Genomic DNA, 20,349 nt, shown 5'->3' with positions numbered 1-20,349 from the left:
AGAGAATATATAAGTATTTTACTGTGTATTTCTGTCATGTTGGATGTAGCATTGGGCTTCTCTGTCGTTTGTTCTATATATAGGAAACTACGTGCCTAATGAAATAGCGGCATTTAAATGTCCCACGGGCCAATAGGAAGCCGTGATGTCATCCGTTGCGGCTTCCTATTGGCCAGTGAGACCGGGACATTTAAACTCCACAGAGATACCGGCACTTTATACGAAGGTAAGTATCTCTGGAAGCAGGGGGTCCCCGCAGCTGAAATAAAACACAGTTCTTCTCCGGAGACCCCCTGCTTCAACCCTGTAATAATTTTTTGTCTAAAATGTCAAACCGCAATGCAGCCTGTTCTGCTGCTTTAAAACGCCCTTACCTAGCATCGCAGTTCCCATTTAGACCACTTCTAGGAAAAGGGGATATTAAAAAAATAAATTAAAACTCTTATCAAAGAGATTAGGCAACATCTGCCTCATCCTCTCTGTGTTTGTAAAGAAAGAGGAGCAATTATTGAGCCACAGAATGTACAATCCCATCCTCTATCCTCCACATTCATTCCTGGCGCCTGCATCTCTTAGCTTCAATAGGTCTTCTGTGAAATTGTTGAAGTATACGGGAAGAGAACACCCACCAAAAAAAAATACAGTGTTCATCAAAACCGGTTCCGACCTGCTCTTGCCAATTCAGATATAAGTTCCTTTTTTGCCATCAAGCGTTTAAAGATTAGTAAGGTCATGTTTATAGGCCAGCGATTCCCAACCAGGGTTCCTCCTACGGACCACAGACCCCCCCCCTCGGGGGTGGTGATTTTGGTATGTATTTTGTACGGTGGATTGAGTGAGAGTGGGGTAATTGACGGAAGGTAGGGGCGAGTGAGAGAAGGGAGGGAGGGGGGCGGGAGTGAGTGAGGAAAAGAGGGAGTAAGAGTGAGACGCAAGGGATAAATACATGCGAGGCGGGAGGGGGGAGAGTTAGTGAGATGGATGGGAGAGAAATACGTGGGTAGATTGTGGGAAATAGGTGGCTCGTGAGGTGTGAAATGTTGTGACTGACCCCTGTCGAACCTAATATGTGTCAGCCAGATAGGGGTTCCCTGAGATTTTTCGAAATACTTCAATTTTTCCTCCAAACAAAAAAGGTTGGCAATCACTGTTATAGGCCTTTAAATATCTGCCCCACACTCGCAAAGTAAGTAACACAATAATTATCACCATTGGAATACACATTGTAACCGGTTTAGTGTATAGTAGGTACAGGGGTGCACAAACTCCAGTCCTCAAGACTCCCCAACAGGTCAGGTTTTGAGGATATCCCTGCTTCAGCACAGGTGGCTCAGTCTTTGATTGAGCCACCTGAGCTGAAGCAGGGAAATCCTTAAAACCTGATCTGTTGGGGGAGCTACGAGGACTGGTGTTGAGCCCCACTGCAGTAGGATAAACAATGGGTGTATTTAGTAGTGATGGGGTGAAAACATTAATATTGGATGTTCTAAAAGACCTTAGTTTTTATAGCTGTGGAAAGAATAACGGTTTATGGCGGGTTTCAACCAATTTCTCATTATGGCATTATTTTTGTTCGTCATCATTGAAGCATTAGGGTGTGATTATACCCAAAGTAGCCAGCGGTGTCGCGAGGATGATGTCACCCGATCACGCGCACACCCAGCTGGAGCCGGTCTGATCGTAGCCAAAGGCCGTGATTATACTAAAAAAAAAACGCCGGCGGCGCAAAATCAAAAATGCTGTGATCCAATTGAGGTATACATACCCCGAGCGCCGTGCGCGCGGCCTGGAGCTGCAGGGCGGCAGACTGGAGAGGAGACAGAGGAATTTGTTTTGGGCAGGTCGATGGCCGCGTCACGTGAGCGGTTCAGCCAATGAGGGCGAACCGCTCACGGCCACGCCTCCCTGTCTCCTCTGCTTCTCTCCTGTCTCCTCTGCATGACGAGGATGGCGCTCGGCGGCAGCGTGAGAGTGACATCACCAGATCACGCTGCCGCCCAGCAGCATCTGGTATATAAGGGGGCTTAGATTAAACATCTGCATTTTCCACGCTCTATCTATAAAGGGTTAAAAAAAATGGGAGAAAAGTATGCATATTTAGCCAATCATAGGTCTTTATATCTATCTGTACCTCCACACAGCAGTTTTCATCCAACATAATTTCTCCCTTTTTATCCTTCAGTTCTTCACCAACGTAATAGGTTATTACATTTGTCTTCAGCACAAACCATCGCTCTGTCCAGTTCTTCCTCTTGTGGCCTTTTTTCCACAAATATCCCTGCAGAGAGATGGGACACGTGCACAAGCTATTGTGTATTAACACTGCTATTGTTCTACCTCTGGCACATTACTGACGTAACAAGCAGAGCTCAACCCAGTCAGTCATTCTCCATGTGTGCGAAGACCCTCTCAAAAGTATGTCATGGGACACATCCAAAGTGGTCAAAGGGATGTTTTGGTCACCAAGATACTTCATCATACATGATGGCCGGTGCCTGGTCAAGCGTCTAAATCAGGGGCGCTCAGCTACCCCCAAAAGGTCAGGTTTTCAGGATATCCCAGCTTCAGCACAGGTGGCTCAATCAGAGGCTCAGTCAAAGGCTGAGCCACCTGTGCTGAAGCAGGGATATCCTGAAAACATGACCTGTTGAGGGGGCTTGAGGACTGGAGTTGAGCACCCCTGATCCAAGTGACTCAAAATGTATCATTAAAGATAAAAGGGATCACTTATTGTATTGGGAAAAAAAAGGTTAGATGAGGAGAATGTAGCCATTTGCAGTGTTACTAATTACCTGAATGTTAAACTCACTAAAATACAGTAGGAGATCCTGCTTCAATGCCCAATAGCACTTTTCTGTGACCTTGGGGGGGAGGAGGGAGGAGGCACGGCAGAGGGCGGAGGAAGAACTTGTCTCATTCATACCAAATGTTCTTTTTTTTGGGTTACTTTTTATTTAGCATTTTCAGATCAGATCATAACAAAATCATATAGTGTAACATCTTTAAGGAGGGGACTCGCTTATAGAAGTGCAGTGTGTACAATCACTCAATAGATTATTTTCAGGATAAATAATAACAGTTATCAATAACATTAGGACTAAGAAATAAGAGTTATAATTAAAACGTGGTTCATAATAGAAGGTTGTAACTTCTTTAAAAACTGAAAGTGGGTGAAAGCTGACATGGCAAAGGACTTCAAATGTGCTTCAAATGTCTCCTCAACCAGCAAATAGCAAACCAATAGGTATGAGCATATAGTAGGTACATGTGTTAAAAAAAAAAAACCCCCGCCTCTCTGGCTACAGAACTCATCAGTCTGTAATGCAGAAAAGCTGTAAGACTCGAAGACAAAACCATGGACTCCGGAAAACCCTCTTTGCCATATTGCTTCCGGAGAACAGATGAATTACAAGTATTCTGTTAGTTCAATGAGAACCAACCATGCAACGTTCTACCAATCCGTCATTTTTACTTTGCCGTTTTCTGGATTAACAGAAACGGGATTGGGCAATCATTCATCATTCTCCTGAAAGTCACGCCTGTCTTGTTTGTTTAAGTTTCTTACATTTGATGCAGTTTAGTTAAAATCGGATGGGTTTCCTCCACCTCCAACCTGGTGGAGTTTGACACGGGAGGTAGAAAATTGAGGACGAGATATATTTAATTATAATATCTGCATCTTAAACTCCAGCCAAACTCTTCCTGTTGCTCCATATTACTACTTCCCAAATAGTGTAATGACACAAGAATATGAAATAAAAAATACTAGGTCCATTTTTGTTTTTAATGGTTATACACTGACCAGAAATGAATTATAGTTGCAAGTTAATTTTCTGCTGTTAAAAAAATAAATAAAAAAATCCAGAACATTTTACTCCAAACATTCAACATAATAAAAATGTGTTGGTCTCTTTACTTTGAACAGAACACCAAAAAGTTACTGTATCTAACAAAATAACTGAGGCTAAGATCAAACACTGCATTTGTTCTCAATAAATGGATTGTATTGCTATTTACTCTACTTTATTACAAATCTGTTTTTATTTGCTATCAAAATGTGATGATCTGTGCATTTTATTTTGAAAGATGTATTTCATGTTTTACCAACAGAGGTTGCCAGAGACAAATGGAAAGGCAGCATATATCTATGATGGTTAACAGGTTTATCACAGTTTACTAAACGGTGCTAACTCTTAAGAACAACTGGTGGATTTTTCACTTAAACAGATCCATAGGTGCATTAAAAGGTTAGCACCATTTAGTAAAGTGGTCCCAGTCATGCCTTTCCAGCTCCTTATTTTCTTGAAGATTTGAAAAATGAATCGGAGTGTTCCAAGAAATACAACCAGCACAACTCGAAAATCAATAGCCAGACACAATATGGCTCACGTCTGTCTGTCTATTATTTGACCAGAGACGAAGAAGTGAAAGCTTTTTTACCTTTTAATCTTATTCCCACCATGCAGTTGTTGTTTTTGCTTTGTTTTTCTTATAACTGTTCGTTTTTCAACCGCATTTAAATATCATGTTAAGTTGCAACAAATTTAGAATGTCAATATCGAAAACATGATTAAGTAACTTTGTATTTTAGTGAGTAACAAACCTGTGGGACTATGTATGTATGTATACACACACACATACACAGTGTTCGACAAACCTATACATTTGCACGCCCCGGGCGAGTGGATTTAACATCGTGGCGAGCTCCTATTGGCCCAAGCAGCACACGTTTGGTACTAGGTGGCGAGTAGATTTTTTTTTTGTTCGGCGAGTAGATTTTTTGGTGATTTGTCGACATACACTAATATATATATATATATATATATATATATATATATATATATATATATATATATATATATATATATATATATATATATATATATATATATAAATAACTATTTACTATTCTAATAAACATGCCAACACGTTTCACAATGTTTTAGTGGTTATTTGACCAGCTATTTTTTCACTAATCAAATGTCTAACTCTAAAGAATGGTTTATACAGGTGGAATAAATACTTTTATAACTGGAGAGACGCAATGAGTGATCTATTGCAAGTGACGTATTGGAAAGGTGTCAAATGTAGAAAGAAGAAAAAAAACAAAGTGTTTACAATGTTTCCTATATTTGTACTAAAATAGCATAGCTGTGTTGTTATGCAATCCATACATGCTTTGGTACAAATACTCATATGGATTCATGCTCCATTCAAAGAAGGGATATGGTTACTCATAGGAAAAATACCACACTGCTGGTCAAGCTTGTTCTACGAGGACAAAAGAACAGGGTGGAACAGAAAATGAATCCAGCCTATCCCCTTACAACAGTATATTGAGAAGTCAGTGAAGGCGTCAAGGACTGCGTGCCATAATTATATATATATCATTCACATATTCTCTCCAATGCCTTTTACCTACCTTTCTGTGCAAGTCGCACTACTCACGGTGCATTCAATTTTAATTTTAGTTTATTTATTATTATTATATTAATTATATATTATATTATTATTTTTAGTTTTAAATGTATTTTTTTTTTTACCTTATTACACAATGGAGCACGTGCTTTTCTTTTCTGTCGAGACCTCTGTGGCTGTGGTACATCCAACAAAAAGCTTTTTTTTTTTTTATATAGCAACAGTGGGTTATTTAACACATAAGCATATGTGTGCGCATTTTGGACCCAATAAAACACTTTTATGTGATTATCTTTTGTGCTGTGCCGGTATATTGGATGTCTAGGGATCGTCACAGATGTTAACTATTTACCCTTTACTGTGCACCACACCTGCCTCTGCTGAGGTTTTTATCCATGTGTGCTGAATATATATATATATATATATATATATATATATAAAATCAACTGTAATTATTACTGTATGTTCATTTGCATGTCTTAGACAGGTCTGCAACCCTGTCTTTCACCTTTATCGCCCAGCACACAGCACTTCCCCTGTAGCAAGGGATTCTGGGAAATGACATGCAAATGAGCACACAGTGCCACCTTTTATCTCAAGCTCACATTACATGAACAACCTAAGGGCTGGGACCCGCTGCGCCCGGCGGCGCGGGTGGCCACACGCGAGTTCCCCACCAGCAGGGGAATCCTCCCGAGCCAGCCCCAGTCCCCCCTGGCTGCACAGCTCACTACACGCTGTGACGCGTCAGCCGCTAGGGGATACAAGAGAATTGTAATCCCTAGCTTCGACGCGTCACGTGGTGTGGCTGTGAGCCAATGAGGAGGGGAGGCTTCAGGGAGCGTGGAGGAGTGTGGAGTGTGTGTGTGTGTGTGTGTGTGTGCCTGCGAGTGTGTGTGTGTTGTTTGTGATTACTTCAATCAGCAGCTCCAGCCCGAGCCCGTTGAGGGAGGGAGGGGGGGGAGAATATCGGGTCCCTCCACTCTAGCCACACCCCCCGTCCCGCTCAAGCATCCCACTCCCTCCCGCTCCGGCTCCCGCTCCCTACAGACCGCATATCGCGGTCTGTGTATGTCAGCGCCCCGCCTGTCTGCAGTGCGGGAGTGCTGACAGAGGGAGCGGGGCCTTAGCCAATGCATGCTGCTTTAGACACAGCTTTTAAGCAAGGGCTTGGGAGATGCAAAGCCAGTAAACCCACTCACAGACATGTTTCAACCTTGATGGGTATCATCAGTGTGAGGTTGGTTGCTGGCATTTGCTCATGGTTTACTGGCTTTGCATCTCCCAAGCCCTTGCTTAAAAGCTGTGTCTAAAGCAGCATGCATTGGCTAAGGGTTGTTCATGTAATGTGAGCTTGAGATAAAAAGGTGGCACTGTGTGCTCATTTGCATGTCATTTCCCAGAATCCCTTGCTACAGAGGAAGTGCTGTGGGCTGGGCGATAATGGTGAAAGACAGGGTTGCAGACCTGTCTAAGACATGCAAATGAATATACAGTAATATTTACAGTTGCTATATGCTTTACTGTGGAGGGTTTTTGTCACTTTTTTACCCACCATAACCTTAATATACATACATACATTTTATGTTCTAATGAAGTGAAAGGACCCTGTTGTGTTCAATCAGTTGTATAATTTGCTATGGTTGTGTTCATTCAGAGTTGTCTGCCCAAACTTGAGGACTAGAAACCCCCTACTAACCTTTTGGGCATTACAGTCCCCTCTAGTGCTCAATAGGAAGAGGGAATTTCTGTGGTTTGGTGGGCCACAAGTGCCATTCTCACCTTCAGGAATCCAGAGCAGTAACAGAACCCATCATCACGTCACAGCAAAGCTTTACTAACACGATTGTTATTGATTACTCATATTTCAGGGGCACCATTTTGAGTGAGTCCTAAGAACCTCTCAGATGCTGAATTTTGGAGGCACTGGCAATTCGTTACCTGTTTCAGGATGTCCAAGATAAGTTCATTAAAGACTTCATTAATGGCCATTGACACCGTTGTGTTGTCCATGCCTTTACTGAACTTTCCGCTTCCAATGAGCTCGACGAATTCCCAGGCGTTCAAGCCATTGGGTTTATTGTGAAGGCCGACTTTGTAGTCTTCAAACAGGGCCTGTTGCCACCCGCCTCCCATGGCTTCAGTCAACTTCTTAAGCAAGTATTCAATCTATAACATACAAAATAAAGTAACTCAGGAAAGAAGGCTCTGCTAAGCTTAAATTAAAATACCTTGCAAGACAGTATCTTTTTCAATGTCATATAAAGGGCACTGTTTTGTTCGACAGGGTTAATTAAGTTATACCTCACAGGTTTATCGGACACAAGTGGAAAGAGACAAGATCATGGAAAAATTGATATATTTGATTAAAATAGGTCTGTCAAATTACTCTTCCTCTAACTCCTACTATTGCTCAATGAGCATACTATGATTATTGAAAATTACCTCAAAGTACAAATATACACTGACCTTAAGAGAGACACATTTATTATGGACTGGACACTTAAAGCACTGTCTGGTGTAATATAAATATAAAAATATATATATATATATATATATATATATATATATATATATATATATATATATATATATTAGCCTCTAGGGAACCATGTTAAAAATGGTTTTTGAAGCAAAAAGTGGCACTGCGTGCTCATTTGCATGTCATTTCCCAGAATCCCTTGCTGCAGTGGAAGTGCTGGGTAATAATGGTGAAGGGCGGGGTTGCAGACCTGCCTTAGACATGCAGATGAGCATACAGTTATATTTACATATTTGTATATATATATATATATATATATATATATATATATATAAATATATATTAAACACAGAAATGGTGCCGCAGTCAAATCAACTCTGAGAGACCTAATAATACACAAAACCAGATATCACGGTAAAAGTAACCTTCTGGCGGTGCTACCGACCCAAATAAATTAATAAACACAAAAAGAAAAAAGAAGGGTCAAAATAAGGGAGCACTCAAATAGTATGTAATAGAAAAATTGAAAAATGGACTTTATTAGCAATGCATCATAAAAACACAAGAGACAAACTCAAACACATACCACATGAAAAACTGCTGCAAAATATAATTAATAATAACTTAACACAAATCAACCCCTAACCTGGAAAGACCAAATAGTAAGAGTTCCAACAGAACATAACAGAACCAGGGGAAAGAAAATTCCCCTACTAGTGTAACAAAGATCGGCTGATCAAAGTGAGAACTCAACAGATAATATAAATGGACAAACCAGAGCGCAGAAAAATTTGTCAAAAAACTGTGAATCAGATATCAAAGACATTACAAATATAGCACAGAATAACACAATAACATAACAGTCACAGAATAATAATTGCTGGGGGAGATATGTAACATGCAGCAGAAAATACCCAAATGGCTTAAAAAATAATAATAATAAATAATGAGGGTAAAGCCACAATGGTAAATTTACAAAAGACCCTGTGAAAGATGCTGGAACAGCCTAATGCTGATAGTAAGTAGCAGGCAGTAGTGAGATGTGAACTGACAGCCAAGCAACAGTGGACACTAAAGCATAGGGCAAATAAGGCAGTGAGGAAGTCCCCTTAAGCTGACCGTGTGTGTGTGTGTGTGTGTGTGTGTGTGTGTGTGTGTGTGTGTGTGTGTGTGTGTGTGTGTGTGTGTGTGTGTGTGTGTGTGTGTGTGTGTGTGTGTGTGTGTGTGTGTGTGTGTGTGTGTGTGTGTGTGTGTGTGTGAACCATAATACGGAGTTACGTTATGGTGAGTAAAAAAAGTGACAAAAACCCTCCACAGGAAAGCAAATATGCAAATATAGCTGTATGCTCATCTGCATGTCTTAGGCAGGTCTGCAACCCCGCCTTTCCCCATTATCATACAGCACTTCCACTGCAGCAAGGGATTCTGGGAAATGACATGCAAATGAGCACACAGTGTCACTTTTTGCCTCAATAACCATTTTTAACATGGTTCCCTATAGGCTTAAGCTTGCTGCATGGTCACAGCTTTGCTGTATGCTGGGTGATAATGGGGAAAGGCGGGGTTGCAGACCTGCCTAAGACATGCAGATGAGCATACAGCTATATTTGCAGATTTGCTTTCCTGTGGAGGGTTTTTGTCACTTTTTTTACTCACCATAACGTAACTCAGTATTATGGTTTAGCCTATCCCATAGCCTCTCTTGCATTCCCAGTAAAATCAACCCCACACTGATGAGACCCATCAAGGTCGAAACAGCTGTCTGTGGGTGGTTTTCTGGGTATGCACCTTAACCCTGGCTGTGCTCAAAGCTGTGACCATGCAGCAAGCTTAAGCCTATAGGGAACCATGTTAAAAATGGTTATTGAGGCAAAAAGTGACACTGTGTGCTCATTTGCATGTCATTTCCCAGAATCCCTTGCTGCAGTGGAAGTGCTGTATGCTGGGTGATAATGGGGAAAGACGAGGTTGCAGACCTGCCTAAGACATGCAGATGAGCATACAGCTATATTTGTGTGTGATATATATATATATATATATATATATTTTTTTTTTTTTTTTTTTTTTTTCCTTTTTTTACATAACACCAGATGTTCCTAACAACAATCAGGTAACCCCAGAACAAAAGCACCTTCAAGAAGGTGTCCAAGAATTACTTAGAATAACTCGTCAGTAGAGCTTTGAATTATTCATCAAAACTATTACTTTATATCCGAATTCTTATAAAAAGGAAGTAGCGAGGCAATGTGGTTAGCATGCCAGCATGGACCCACAAGATGATAAGTTCAAGATCTCTGCCTCCGTTTACTAAATTAAATCGGAGTAACAAGAACGCTGTTGTATTTTCCGCTCCACTGGCTTTCAAATACCAGAAATGCATTGCCATGATTGCACCCTGGGAGGTGACCAGACGTGACTTAGAACTGAAATATTACTAGTTAATAATCATCACATTGGATGATGGCCTCGCGAGCTAAATAAAGACCAACCACCGCATGCACCCGAGGAAGATGTCGACATAACGAGGGACAGAAAAGCTACAACTCCAGCAATTTTGTCGTCGAAAAATGTGTTTCTTCAGACATTTCAACTTCTGCAGTGAACATTTTGTGGTGCTCCTCGATGAAACCTCGTTTGCAGTTTGCCACAGGTTCCTTTATTTGAAATGAATGCTTCCTTTATTCCAAATCTATTAACAACTGATAAACGAGACACATTACCATATTTGCTTAGATTTCGGAGTGGCTAAATGGCAAATCCTCGGTCTTTAGGGTTCAATGGGTCTGCTACATACAACACGATCAACAATACCATGCAGCGTCATTTTTTATGTTCTTTAGCCCAAACTGAAATGTTCCTATAAAAAATGTTGCATTATCTTGTTTTAAACCGGTTTTTACATATAAAGGATTAGAGACATTGTTCGCCACTTTTAAAAAATATATTGTAGCCTTATTTATAGCTAGCTTGGCTGTTGCAATATTTATTCCTATCGCTGCACAGGAAGTCAGCAACATTTTGCCTTACAATGTGTTCTTGGTTTCTCTGGCCGTGATAGGGTTAAAGACCTCTGCAAAGTAGCAGTGTTGGTTTTGCAACTACTCTGTGCTGCTAAATTTCCCCACGTTCTTTCATTCCCAGTGAATAGTTGTAATACGGTATCATGATGTTTCTGTGGAATGTGTACATAATTCCAGGGACAAGATGGTACATTTTGATACATTCTGCTATGCGCATATCAAACAAGACTGGAGGCATTCCAATGGTGTTTGGGAGTACATCCTTTGGCTAAACTGCAGTTTAAACCCCAAGTACAAATGCATTTGTATCTTATTATGAACTAGGGGTGGGGACATCTCTCAGATTCCTGGTCCTCTATCAGCAGGATTTCATCCTTACTCTCATAGCCCACGCTGAAACCACGGGACCAATAAGTGCGAGTAATCCCACGTACCACTGGGACATTACCCTTCATTGATTGGCCTGCTGATAATGATGCAGCCGGCAGGGTTTTGGATTTCCTTTAGACTAGCAAAAGAGGAAGACACCAGGAGTATATCTCCATGTCTTCAATAAGTCCCCAAATACAGAATTGCGCATCTCACGTTTTTTGGCCTGATAAAAAAATAAAAGTGCGTGTGAATCCAAAAGTCTGCAATTAGTTCTCTAAAGTGCTAAGTCTATGGGCACTGCATATTCAATTCATTTCTATTACTTTTGCTTTCGAAACTCAAATCGAACCCTTCCCATTTTTAAAAATTCATGGGACAGCTATTTTGCCACTTTAAAACAGTGAAATAGCACATTTGAACCAATCTGGGACGTTTCGATATAACAGTTGACGCCAAAAGTCCTAGCGAACATATTTCAGTTTCCCCCCCCCGACTTTTCGGACAGTTCGACAGAAATTACGGCAAAGTGAATCTCGGCAGGCTCGCGCATCTCTATTCCCGAACCTGCTTCATTTAGCCGACGGCTCGGATGGTGGAGGGCGGCATGGAAATTAGCCCACGTGTGTCTATTTCAGTTTGCAGTCCATTTTTCTTGGATTCTCCTAGAGAGATTTTCCAGGCTGCATTACACAGCTTGCAAACCTAATCCTGGGATAAGGAAGTGCAGCAGTGGTGGACCTGTTAACCTTCTTGCAGTCGGAGGTCTAGCATTGGCGGTCACGCGGTCCCTGGCTGATGGAAAGGTAGGGGGCTCCATTTCGATCAGGCCAACTGTCCATCACCTCCTAGAACATTAGCCTGTAAAGGTTTATAGACAGCTATTCTGTCCTTCTCCAGGAAATAACACATGAACTGTGCCTCATGCAGGGGGCTTTCTGTTACATCTATTTATTTGTCTGAAATTTCCCCATTAAGACAAAAAAAATGCTGACACAAGAAGGATTTCTAGGGCTATGATTACCTATATATTGGTTGTTTATAGTAAAACTCCCAGGCCTTGCTTTCAGGCAGTGGGGCACACATTTCAAGCTTTAAAAAAAAGGGCATCTTCATGCACGTTAAACATGTGCTTCTCTTCATGCTCGTGTGTCAAATGAAAGCGACGTTATGAACAAGTCTCTTTTTCACACAGATCGGGTAGCCAAACAGAGTTCATCACCTTGAACGTGACAGATTTTCTTGACACAGCAAGAAGAAGGAAAACCTCCACCGGAGGTGCAGAATTTGATACATCCAATTATCATGAATAGAACATAGATTCATAGCTCCAAATAACCACTCTCCAATTCCCCACGTGACAGAAGTTGGCAAGAAACACGTGTGAAATGCCATTAATTGCCCCCGTAACTGCAATCACGCCATATTTTGAGCTCACAAAGTATTTGACTCCCTTCTCCACAAAGATTTTTTTTAGAGGTCCCCTGCATCCTACAAACAAGAGGTGCTCCATGAGACATAACCAAAAATACACAAGCTCCTCGATTTGTGCATGTTCAAGAGGCAATCCAAGCAGCTTAATTTGTATTTTATTTGTAATCTTTTTTGTTTCATTTATGCAGCTTTTGATTACCTTTATTGAAAATTAATTACCTAAATTGCCGATCGATTCGTTCTCCTGTGATCTATCAGCAAAATCCTGCTTCCCAGGGTTCACTAAATGGCTGTCTTTCAGTTTCAAATTAATTCTTCTGTCAGTCAGTGTAACTCAGCAGCTACAATGTATTCTTATATTACCAAGGTAACATTATCTATTGTTACAGTTTGCAGCTCAAACTGCTGGGAATATTGGTAACAAATGATCACAAACAGGGACATTGCAAAGATTTTGCACTGCTGGGGAGGTGGGCTAAAACCTGCAATAAAAATCAAAGGATGCTCAGTATATTAAAACTGATTAAAATGGCATGGAGTTGAATTTAACCAAGCAATATCCTACATGTGTTTATTTTTAACAAATCAGTCCTGTACTATGAGAAAATACTTGTAGCATTTTTAAACCACTCTGAATTACATTTTAAATGTATTATAACGTAACAAGCATTTTTTTTCTATAGCAACCATTTACAAAGTCACATCCCCTTCCTCTTCTAAAACAGAATGTGGCACACCCCTTTTTGAGCCCTGCCCTCTCTGTAGCAGTGCACCAATTATATCTAGTGACATAATCTCCCCCACAGAACTTTGCATCTTTGGTCCTCTTCTGCTGCACTGACAGCCATGTAGTGAACCCAAAGTCGAATCTTCACCGATCGATCTGCCACTTATCTAATTACTTATGGAATTGTGGATTGTATTGATACACATATTAAAAGGGGGAAACAATTTAAATGGCAGCTTGGACTGCTGCTTTAAACTCACTTGGAGTTTCCTATTTTGCCTATTGACAACCATCTTATATATTTTTCATTGCTCTGGAAAGAGTTAAGTTTTCTTCCACCTGCTAATAAAGCAGATTAATACACACATTTTACCATTAAACAAGAATATCTTTGTAGGCAGCTGCACCAGGTTTTCAGAGAAATCAGATAAGATTCCCACAGTGTGAAGAGAAGTTGCCAACGTTATCTTGTGTGCGGATTAATACCCCCACCCCCGAATGTATTTAACCGTTAGGAAAACAATGAATGTACTTGGATTGAACATGTAAACATATACTGTACATTAGTGGAGATATCCATGCTCCTGAGCAATGTACTGAATACCTCATCGTCAGTTAAGAGGGATGAAGAATACAGATGTGCATTCAAGATCTATGTTCTATTCAGCCACTTGCTGCCAAGTGACAACCCCGCCATTTATGGTTGACATTTTGAGGGTATGTTTACATTTTAAAAATGCAGCCTCTTCGAACGAAGAGGATTTGAACATGTAACGCCTTGCTCTGGTGCAACAAGGATAGGAACCCACATAGTCCTGGTTCCATTCCTAGAACAGCGCAGATATTTGTACAGTGGGATTGGCAGATAAAACTAGTGGATCGCAGGAAGCCGCAAATAAGATTAAAATGGAAAAAGGTGCGCTTCCTCTTTCCTTCCCGACGTTGGCGGGTGGATCCTGGCCATGGGATTGGTACACAAGCGGTCACATGGTACTGGTGCCACGGGCATTCCAGCACTCCAGAGGCTAAACTGTCTGATCCTACCTCCTTCATCATATCCCTAAACGGATCTGATTCTCTCTGCACCTTTCTCTTTGCTATTACTTCTTCACACATTCATCATTTCAACCATATACTGTCAGGACCGCACCTCCGGCTCCTCCACCTCCCTGCTCACCGGCACTCTTACCCCCATGGCGGCCCGCGCAGCCGCGTCCTCCGCTCCTCCACCGGCTCCCGTCCCCTTGGCGCGCCGCCCCCCACTTTCCGGAGACACACGGCGGGTCCCATCCACGCATCTCGGCGCGTCACTCTCCTATCGCGGGCGCGCGCACCTCTGAAAAGGGACAAGCACCTACTCTAACGCATTCACTAAATTCACTCAGGGCTACACCCTGCCTCAGCCAATCACTGGTCCATCTACGTCTGAGCCACTCCTTCCCTTCTCTCCCTGATTGGTGCTCCCTTGTATATAGCCTCATTCAGCCCTCTGGTCATTGCTGAGCATAGATCTTTCTATGCACCGTGCTCACTTGCAGCCCGAGTACCTGTTTCCGTTATTCTGAATTCCTGTTGTGACCCTGCTTGTACCCGACCTGTCTCTTCTCGTTCCCCTGGACCACGGCTTGTGTAACGGACTCCTACGCTCTCTACTCCACGACCACGGCTTACGGATCTCAACCATCCTGCGCTCTCCAACCTCGGATCATAGGCAAGTACCCGCTACCCTCTCCACTCTCCAGCCCTGACCCGGCTATACGACCACGACCCTGCAATCCGGACCTAACCCGTGGCTTAGGGCGGTGGTTATATATATCTTCCCCCCCCCCGGGCAGAAGTGCACATGTTACTTTTTAGTAGGAAGCACAGATCTAATCTTCAGATCAGGTTAATTATTAGAAGATGTAGACGCAAAATCCACCAAACATACACCTGTAACCAACATGAAATCCTTCCTCATCAGAAAGTCCACATGCTCCACCATATAGAATAATTTACAACCATTTGCAGCCCAATTCTTCTGTGCAGGAAAAATGGAAACCAAAACAATGGGACATATGTATCAAGAGTTGCAAACAACAGCATTGCTCCAAACTTTATGCAAATTGCATCATTTTGAGTGGGCTTCAATGTTGCAAGGGGCTTTGCATCACTTTTGCTGCACCTGTGTCCGCTACCAATTGGGGAGTGGTTTTTGGAGCAGGTAAGGGAGGCGTTGCTTAGAGCAATATTATAAGGCGATGGCATCAAAGTGCGTGTCAATAAATAGTGTGGTTTGGGGTCAAATTAACCTGTGGAATCAACCTCTCTGCTCATGAGTTCAGCAGCAGATGTAAGAAGCTCAACTAAGAATCAGGCACAAATTGACACAACCGGCGTCGTATGAAGCATACAGCGCTGTAGTGATGTCCCATCGCTTGCTGCGCTGACATATTGCTTTGTTGTTGTTCCCTTCCCATCCAACACTGATCTCTAACTTGCAGAGACACCCAGAAGGTGATACCACACTCAAAGTAGAGTTTTCTGCATAAGTGTCATAAAGAGGCATCGGTAGGAAGACATCATTTTTTGATCAGTCCACTAACATTTCTTGCTATCCAGCCTTTAAAACAGAAGACAATTAAAAAATAATAATAACTGCTAGAGATATCACGCACTAGATGTCTTTTTATTGCAGCATTTAAATCATGACTGCATCATTGCTGGATGATCGCCCACGTGGAAGAGGACACATTAAAACATCTCCTTATAGTAAATGTAATACAATTAAAGAATACAAAGAAAACTCTGAAATGACAGAAACATTACCAAGTAATGGAGACTAAAGCTGCAGACCAAGCAATATCCTACATGTGATTATTTTTTTAATAAATCAGTTCTGTACTATGAGAAAATACTTGTAGCATTTCTTTTTTAACCATTTGTAAAGACATTTTTAATGTATTCTAATGTAGCCAGCATTTTTGTTGCTATAGAAACCATTTACAGAGTCACACCCTCTTCCTCTTCTGAGACAGGCTCTGGCTCTTGAGCCCTGCCCCTCTCTCTAGCAGTGAACCAATTGCATCTAGTGCCTGCCTGGTAACATGATCTTCCCCACAGAACTTTGAATCCTGGGTACTCTTGTGCAGCCCTAACAGTGAATTAAATAACCCCCGATTCGGCGATCGATTACAGAATGGATCGATCGGCAACTTAGCTAATCACATGTCAGGGGGCAGATTGTATTGATGCACATATTGAATGGGGAAAAAAAACATTTTTTAAAAACAGCAGCTGGAACTGCAGCTTAAAAAAAAGTTATAAGAAATGCATTTTGGTATATTTGTAACATGCAAAATAATGCCTGGCATGTAATTTTTTTTTATATCTATGTTTTTATTTTTATAGAATGCTATAAACAATTAAATGACACATTGGAATGCCCCAGGCAGAATTATGAAGCAGTTCCTGAAAAAAAAATCTAATTTAAGAGTTCCAAAAAATATCATCTGCCATTAACACTCAGAATCCCAAATTCAAAGCAATTCTTTGCTGCTACCTCTGGCGCATATTGGCATAAGAACATGATGCATAGAACCAGGATGTGTTTTCAGGATTTAAATAATTGGCCTTGGTGACTGTTTTTTTTTATAGCAGCAATCCTGCCCAAATAAGCTTTTAAACAGGATTGGAAACGGTGGGTTCCACAAACTGACCCCCCCCCTCCCTCCCTCCCTCTACACCAAAGCCGGTTCCTGGAATGTTACCGCTATTCCTTCCTGGTTTCCTGCAAGGATTTAAATGGCAATCCAAAAGGAACATTTAAATGGCCATTTTGTTTCCCCTGGAAGAGCAGAGTAACGCCAGTGACTTTAACAGTAAGGACAATCTATATAAATGATGTCTCCAGCACATGGTGGAAGCATAATTTATATAGAAACAAAAACAGAAATGCGCAGCACAACACACAAACTGACACAACATACAGTATAGTACAATACTTCAGTGCTAATCTGCTCATGAGTAAGGGTCATTTAGTTAAACCCTTTGGCCAAAGCGTTATTAGCCTGCAGCCACGTCACAGCATGACCAATCTGCAGGTCCTAACACTACCTGGCACAATTCTCATGCACTTCTCTTTTCTGCTGGAGGGAGAAAGACCGTACTGGGTCTGTGATACACAGGATCATGATAAAAAAACTGCTAATTGGAAAGTGGGACGGGGCGAGCTTTAAACCCTGGGGAGGAGGGGCCACACATCCAAGCAACAGTTTCAATAACCCAGAACCCCTTGAGGACTGGAGTTGGCCATCCCTGTGCTATAGAGAACCACCCAAGAACAATGTGCCTTAGTTTGGAATGGAGTACAAGAGGGATAATAACAATAATCAATAATAATAGCAATCAATAATTTGTTCTGCAAGGCAACATTTTAATTCTGATCTAGGAATTTTGATTGAAATCAGCCGACTGATGTCATCCATCTCTTCTGCCTTTTATACTCCATGCATTTTTTAACAAGGCATCAATTAGTTATGCGTGACTAATTAAAGGTACTTTCACGATTTAATTAATAATTAAAGTACCTTCATACACAGCAGTTGAGGCAATTGTATCATATTCACATATCGCCACTGATGCTTTGACATATAGCAGTAGACTATGATCATACAATCCCAAAACCTTGGTCGGCCCATAAGACAGATTTGGAACCCTCCAACAATTGCACGTCAGATCCCTGCTGCCTGTGCCATGTCTCCATAGCACTCACAGGCCAGTAAGAGATAGATCGCCGCTGTGGGAAGAGAGACTTGCTGACGAGTATGGGGGGTTAATGGGAGGATGAGCTCAGAAAATCTTTGGCGTTATAAAAAGGAGAAGGAGCTTTCAAGTCTGGAACTGTACAGACATGCTCAATATCAATATACAATGCAACATGCTCATTTCTAGGGAGGCTGGAAAGAGTCTTTTAAATATATATAAATATATATATAAATATATATATATATATATATATATATATATATATATATATATATATATATATACACATATATATATATATTTATTTATTAACAATTTTTGGAAGATTCACTGAGGACTGCTAAAATGCCAGGATTGATCACCAACATCTCTTATCGGAGTGTAGTAAATCTCAACTTTAGTGATGATTGGGTTAATCTCAATGACCTCAACTGAGCCCAAAAATATATTTACAGATTATTATTTTTTTTCAAACTGGCACTGGAAACGTTTGTAAATATAGCCTAAAGTTTAGGGTGGGCTTCACTTCCCGTCCTCCCCACCCCTATCTTTTTCCCTTCCTTTGTGACCTCAGATAACCCATGTTCAGACAGGAAGGGGGGCTCGTTAAAGGTCATTACTTTATAACTGGACAGGAGAAAATACGACTGATCAATCGTCCCCCAATTCAAAAAGTCCCATTTTAAAAAATAATTACCATTTTCTTTCAACAGAAAATGGGGGTGTAATGTAAATAAAATATTAGTGGTACTGTGGATGTGTAAATAAATACATGCTGTACCCTGTATGTGTAGATAAAATGGTAGTGGTAGTCTATATCTTCTCACACTGACTACGGTCATTAGTTCAGTTTGGTCTTAGATGGGACTACATTTTTATAGGTATGACTACAGTAGACTGCAACTTCTCATACAACAGCCAGTGCATCACTTCTTCACACTCTACGGCTACAGCAATGCAAACAGGAAAAAGACTGATCTTCATTGAGTAATATCCATACAAATATAAACACAAGGCACACCATAAAGCAGAAAGTCAGATCTATGCTGAATAGCACAAAAGGAAGAGAGTTTCTGTTACATCAGCGAAAGTGAAGAAACACACGTTATTCTTTCGAAAGGTCTGGAGTGGCCTAGCTCACTATCTGCTGAGCACAGGATACGAGACGGAATGACGACTTCCTCTCTGTGGAAACCTCCCTGCCAAGGAAATTTCACACTCTAAATATCCCATTCATACTGTGTGGGGGGAGGGAGCTATCCTTTGTGTTTTCTTAAAATAGCTACATCCTTACCTCTTCTGGGACAATGACTAGCGGGTATTTGTCTTCAGACAAGTAGTTGAATATGGTCCACACTTTGAAGGCGTTGTCTTCACTGATGAGTAAGGTGCTTTTGGAAAGATATTTCTTGGCACAGAGGGTCCAGCACATCCTGTTGAACTCTACTTTGTTGAAGGCTCCTTGTACCTACAGAAAGACACAATAATTTAGAATGACAGTAGCTCGGAGCAGCAGTCTACCTTTCGCTCCGAGGGTAGACGTCTGCAATCTACCTGGTGGTTAGATCTCGGTAGTCAATGTCCGGAGAATGACACTTCCAATGACAAGGAGACAGCAGTTGGGGAACTCCGGTTTCCAAGCCAATGAATGAAGTAAACATTTGTTTTACATGGGACATTTTACTTGGCTACCATGGCTGGCACACCATTTTACGATTAGGAACTCCACATACATTGAACAATGGTAAAAATCAGCCCTAATCTTGAAGGAAAAAAAAAAAAAAAAGTTTCAGGCGAATTTCAAACAAAACTAAAAACAAATCTCTGGGGAATTGCTAATCGAATAATTGTATAATGTATCGCTCTTTGGAAATACAGCACTCAACATATTAGGCCTCGTTCAGGGTGGCAGAGACAGGAGGTGGAGGGCGCTCGTCCGCGTGTCAGTCTGCTGGGTGATGTGTGATCATCATCCCCAGCAGAGCTTTTCAAGCGTTCAGCAGGCGGGTCTACAGACCTGAGGTTAGGGATGGGGGTTGCTCTTCTCACTACACTTTCCCGAATGATTTGATTGGCTGCCGAAGTACCAGTGACGCTGCTGCAGCTTGAAAAAACAACTTGAGTTGTTTATGCAAACTGTAGCCAGCGTCAAC

The 20,349-nt window shown here is 41.4% G+C and overlaps 1 protein-coding gene across 2 annotated transcripts in view; it reads right to left on the bottom strand.

Moving 5' to 3' along the window:
• SWAP70 (switching B cell complex subunit SWAP70) overlaps window positions 1-20,349 on the bottom strand; it is a 79,024-nt gene that overhangs the window by 17,323 nt on the left and 41,352 nt on the right. The window contains exons 3-5 of one of the 2 annotated variants that reach the window (XM_075567081.1): window positions 19,491-19,664; window positions 7,360-7,587; window positions 2,132-2,278 (exon numbers count right to left, since the gene is read on the bottom strand). In XM_075567081.1, the coding sequence (XP_075423196.1) occupies window positions 2,132-2,278; window positions 7,360-7,587; window positions 19,491-19,664 (549 nt within the window). The remainder of the gene's footprint in view (window positions 1-2,131; window positions 2,279-7,359; window positions 7,588-19,490; window positions 19,665-20,349) is intronic. The other variant, XM_075567082.1, reaches the window with a different exon arrangement.

The sequence above is a fragment of the Ascaphus truei genome, chromosome 12 (assembly GCF_040206685.1).
Source record: "Ascaphus truei isolate aAscTru1 chromosome 12, aAscTru1.hap1, whole genome shotgun sequence".
NCBI classification, from domain to species: Eukaryota; Metazoa; Chordata; class Amphibia; order Anura; family Ascaphidae; genus Ascaphus; species Ascaphus truei.
The sequence above is the reverse complement of the archived record's forward strand: the minus strand, read 5'-3'. Positions and strand labels throughout refer to the sequence as shown.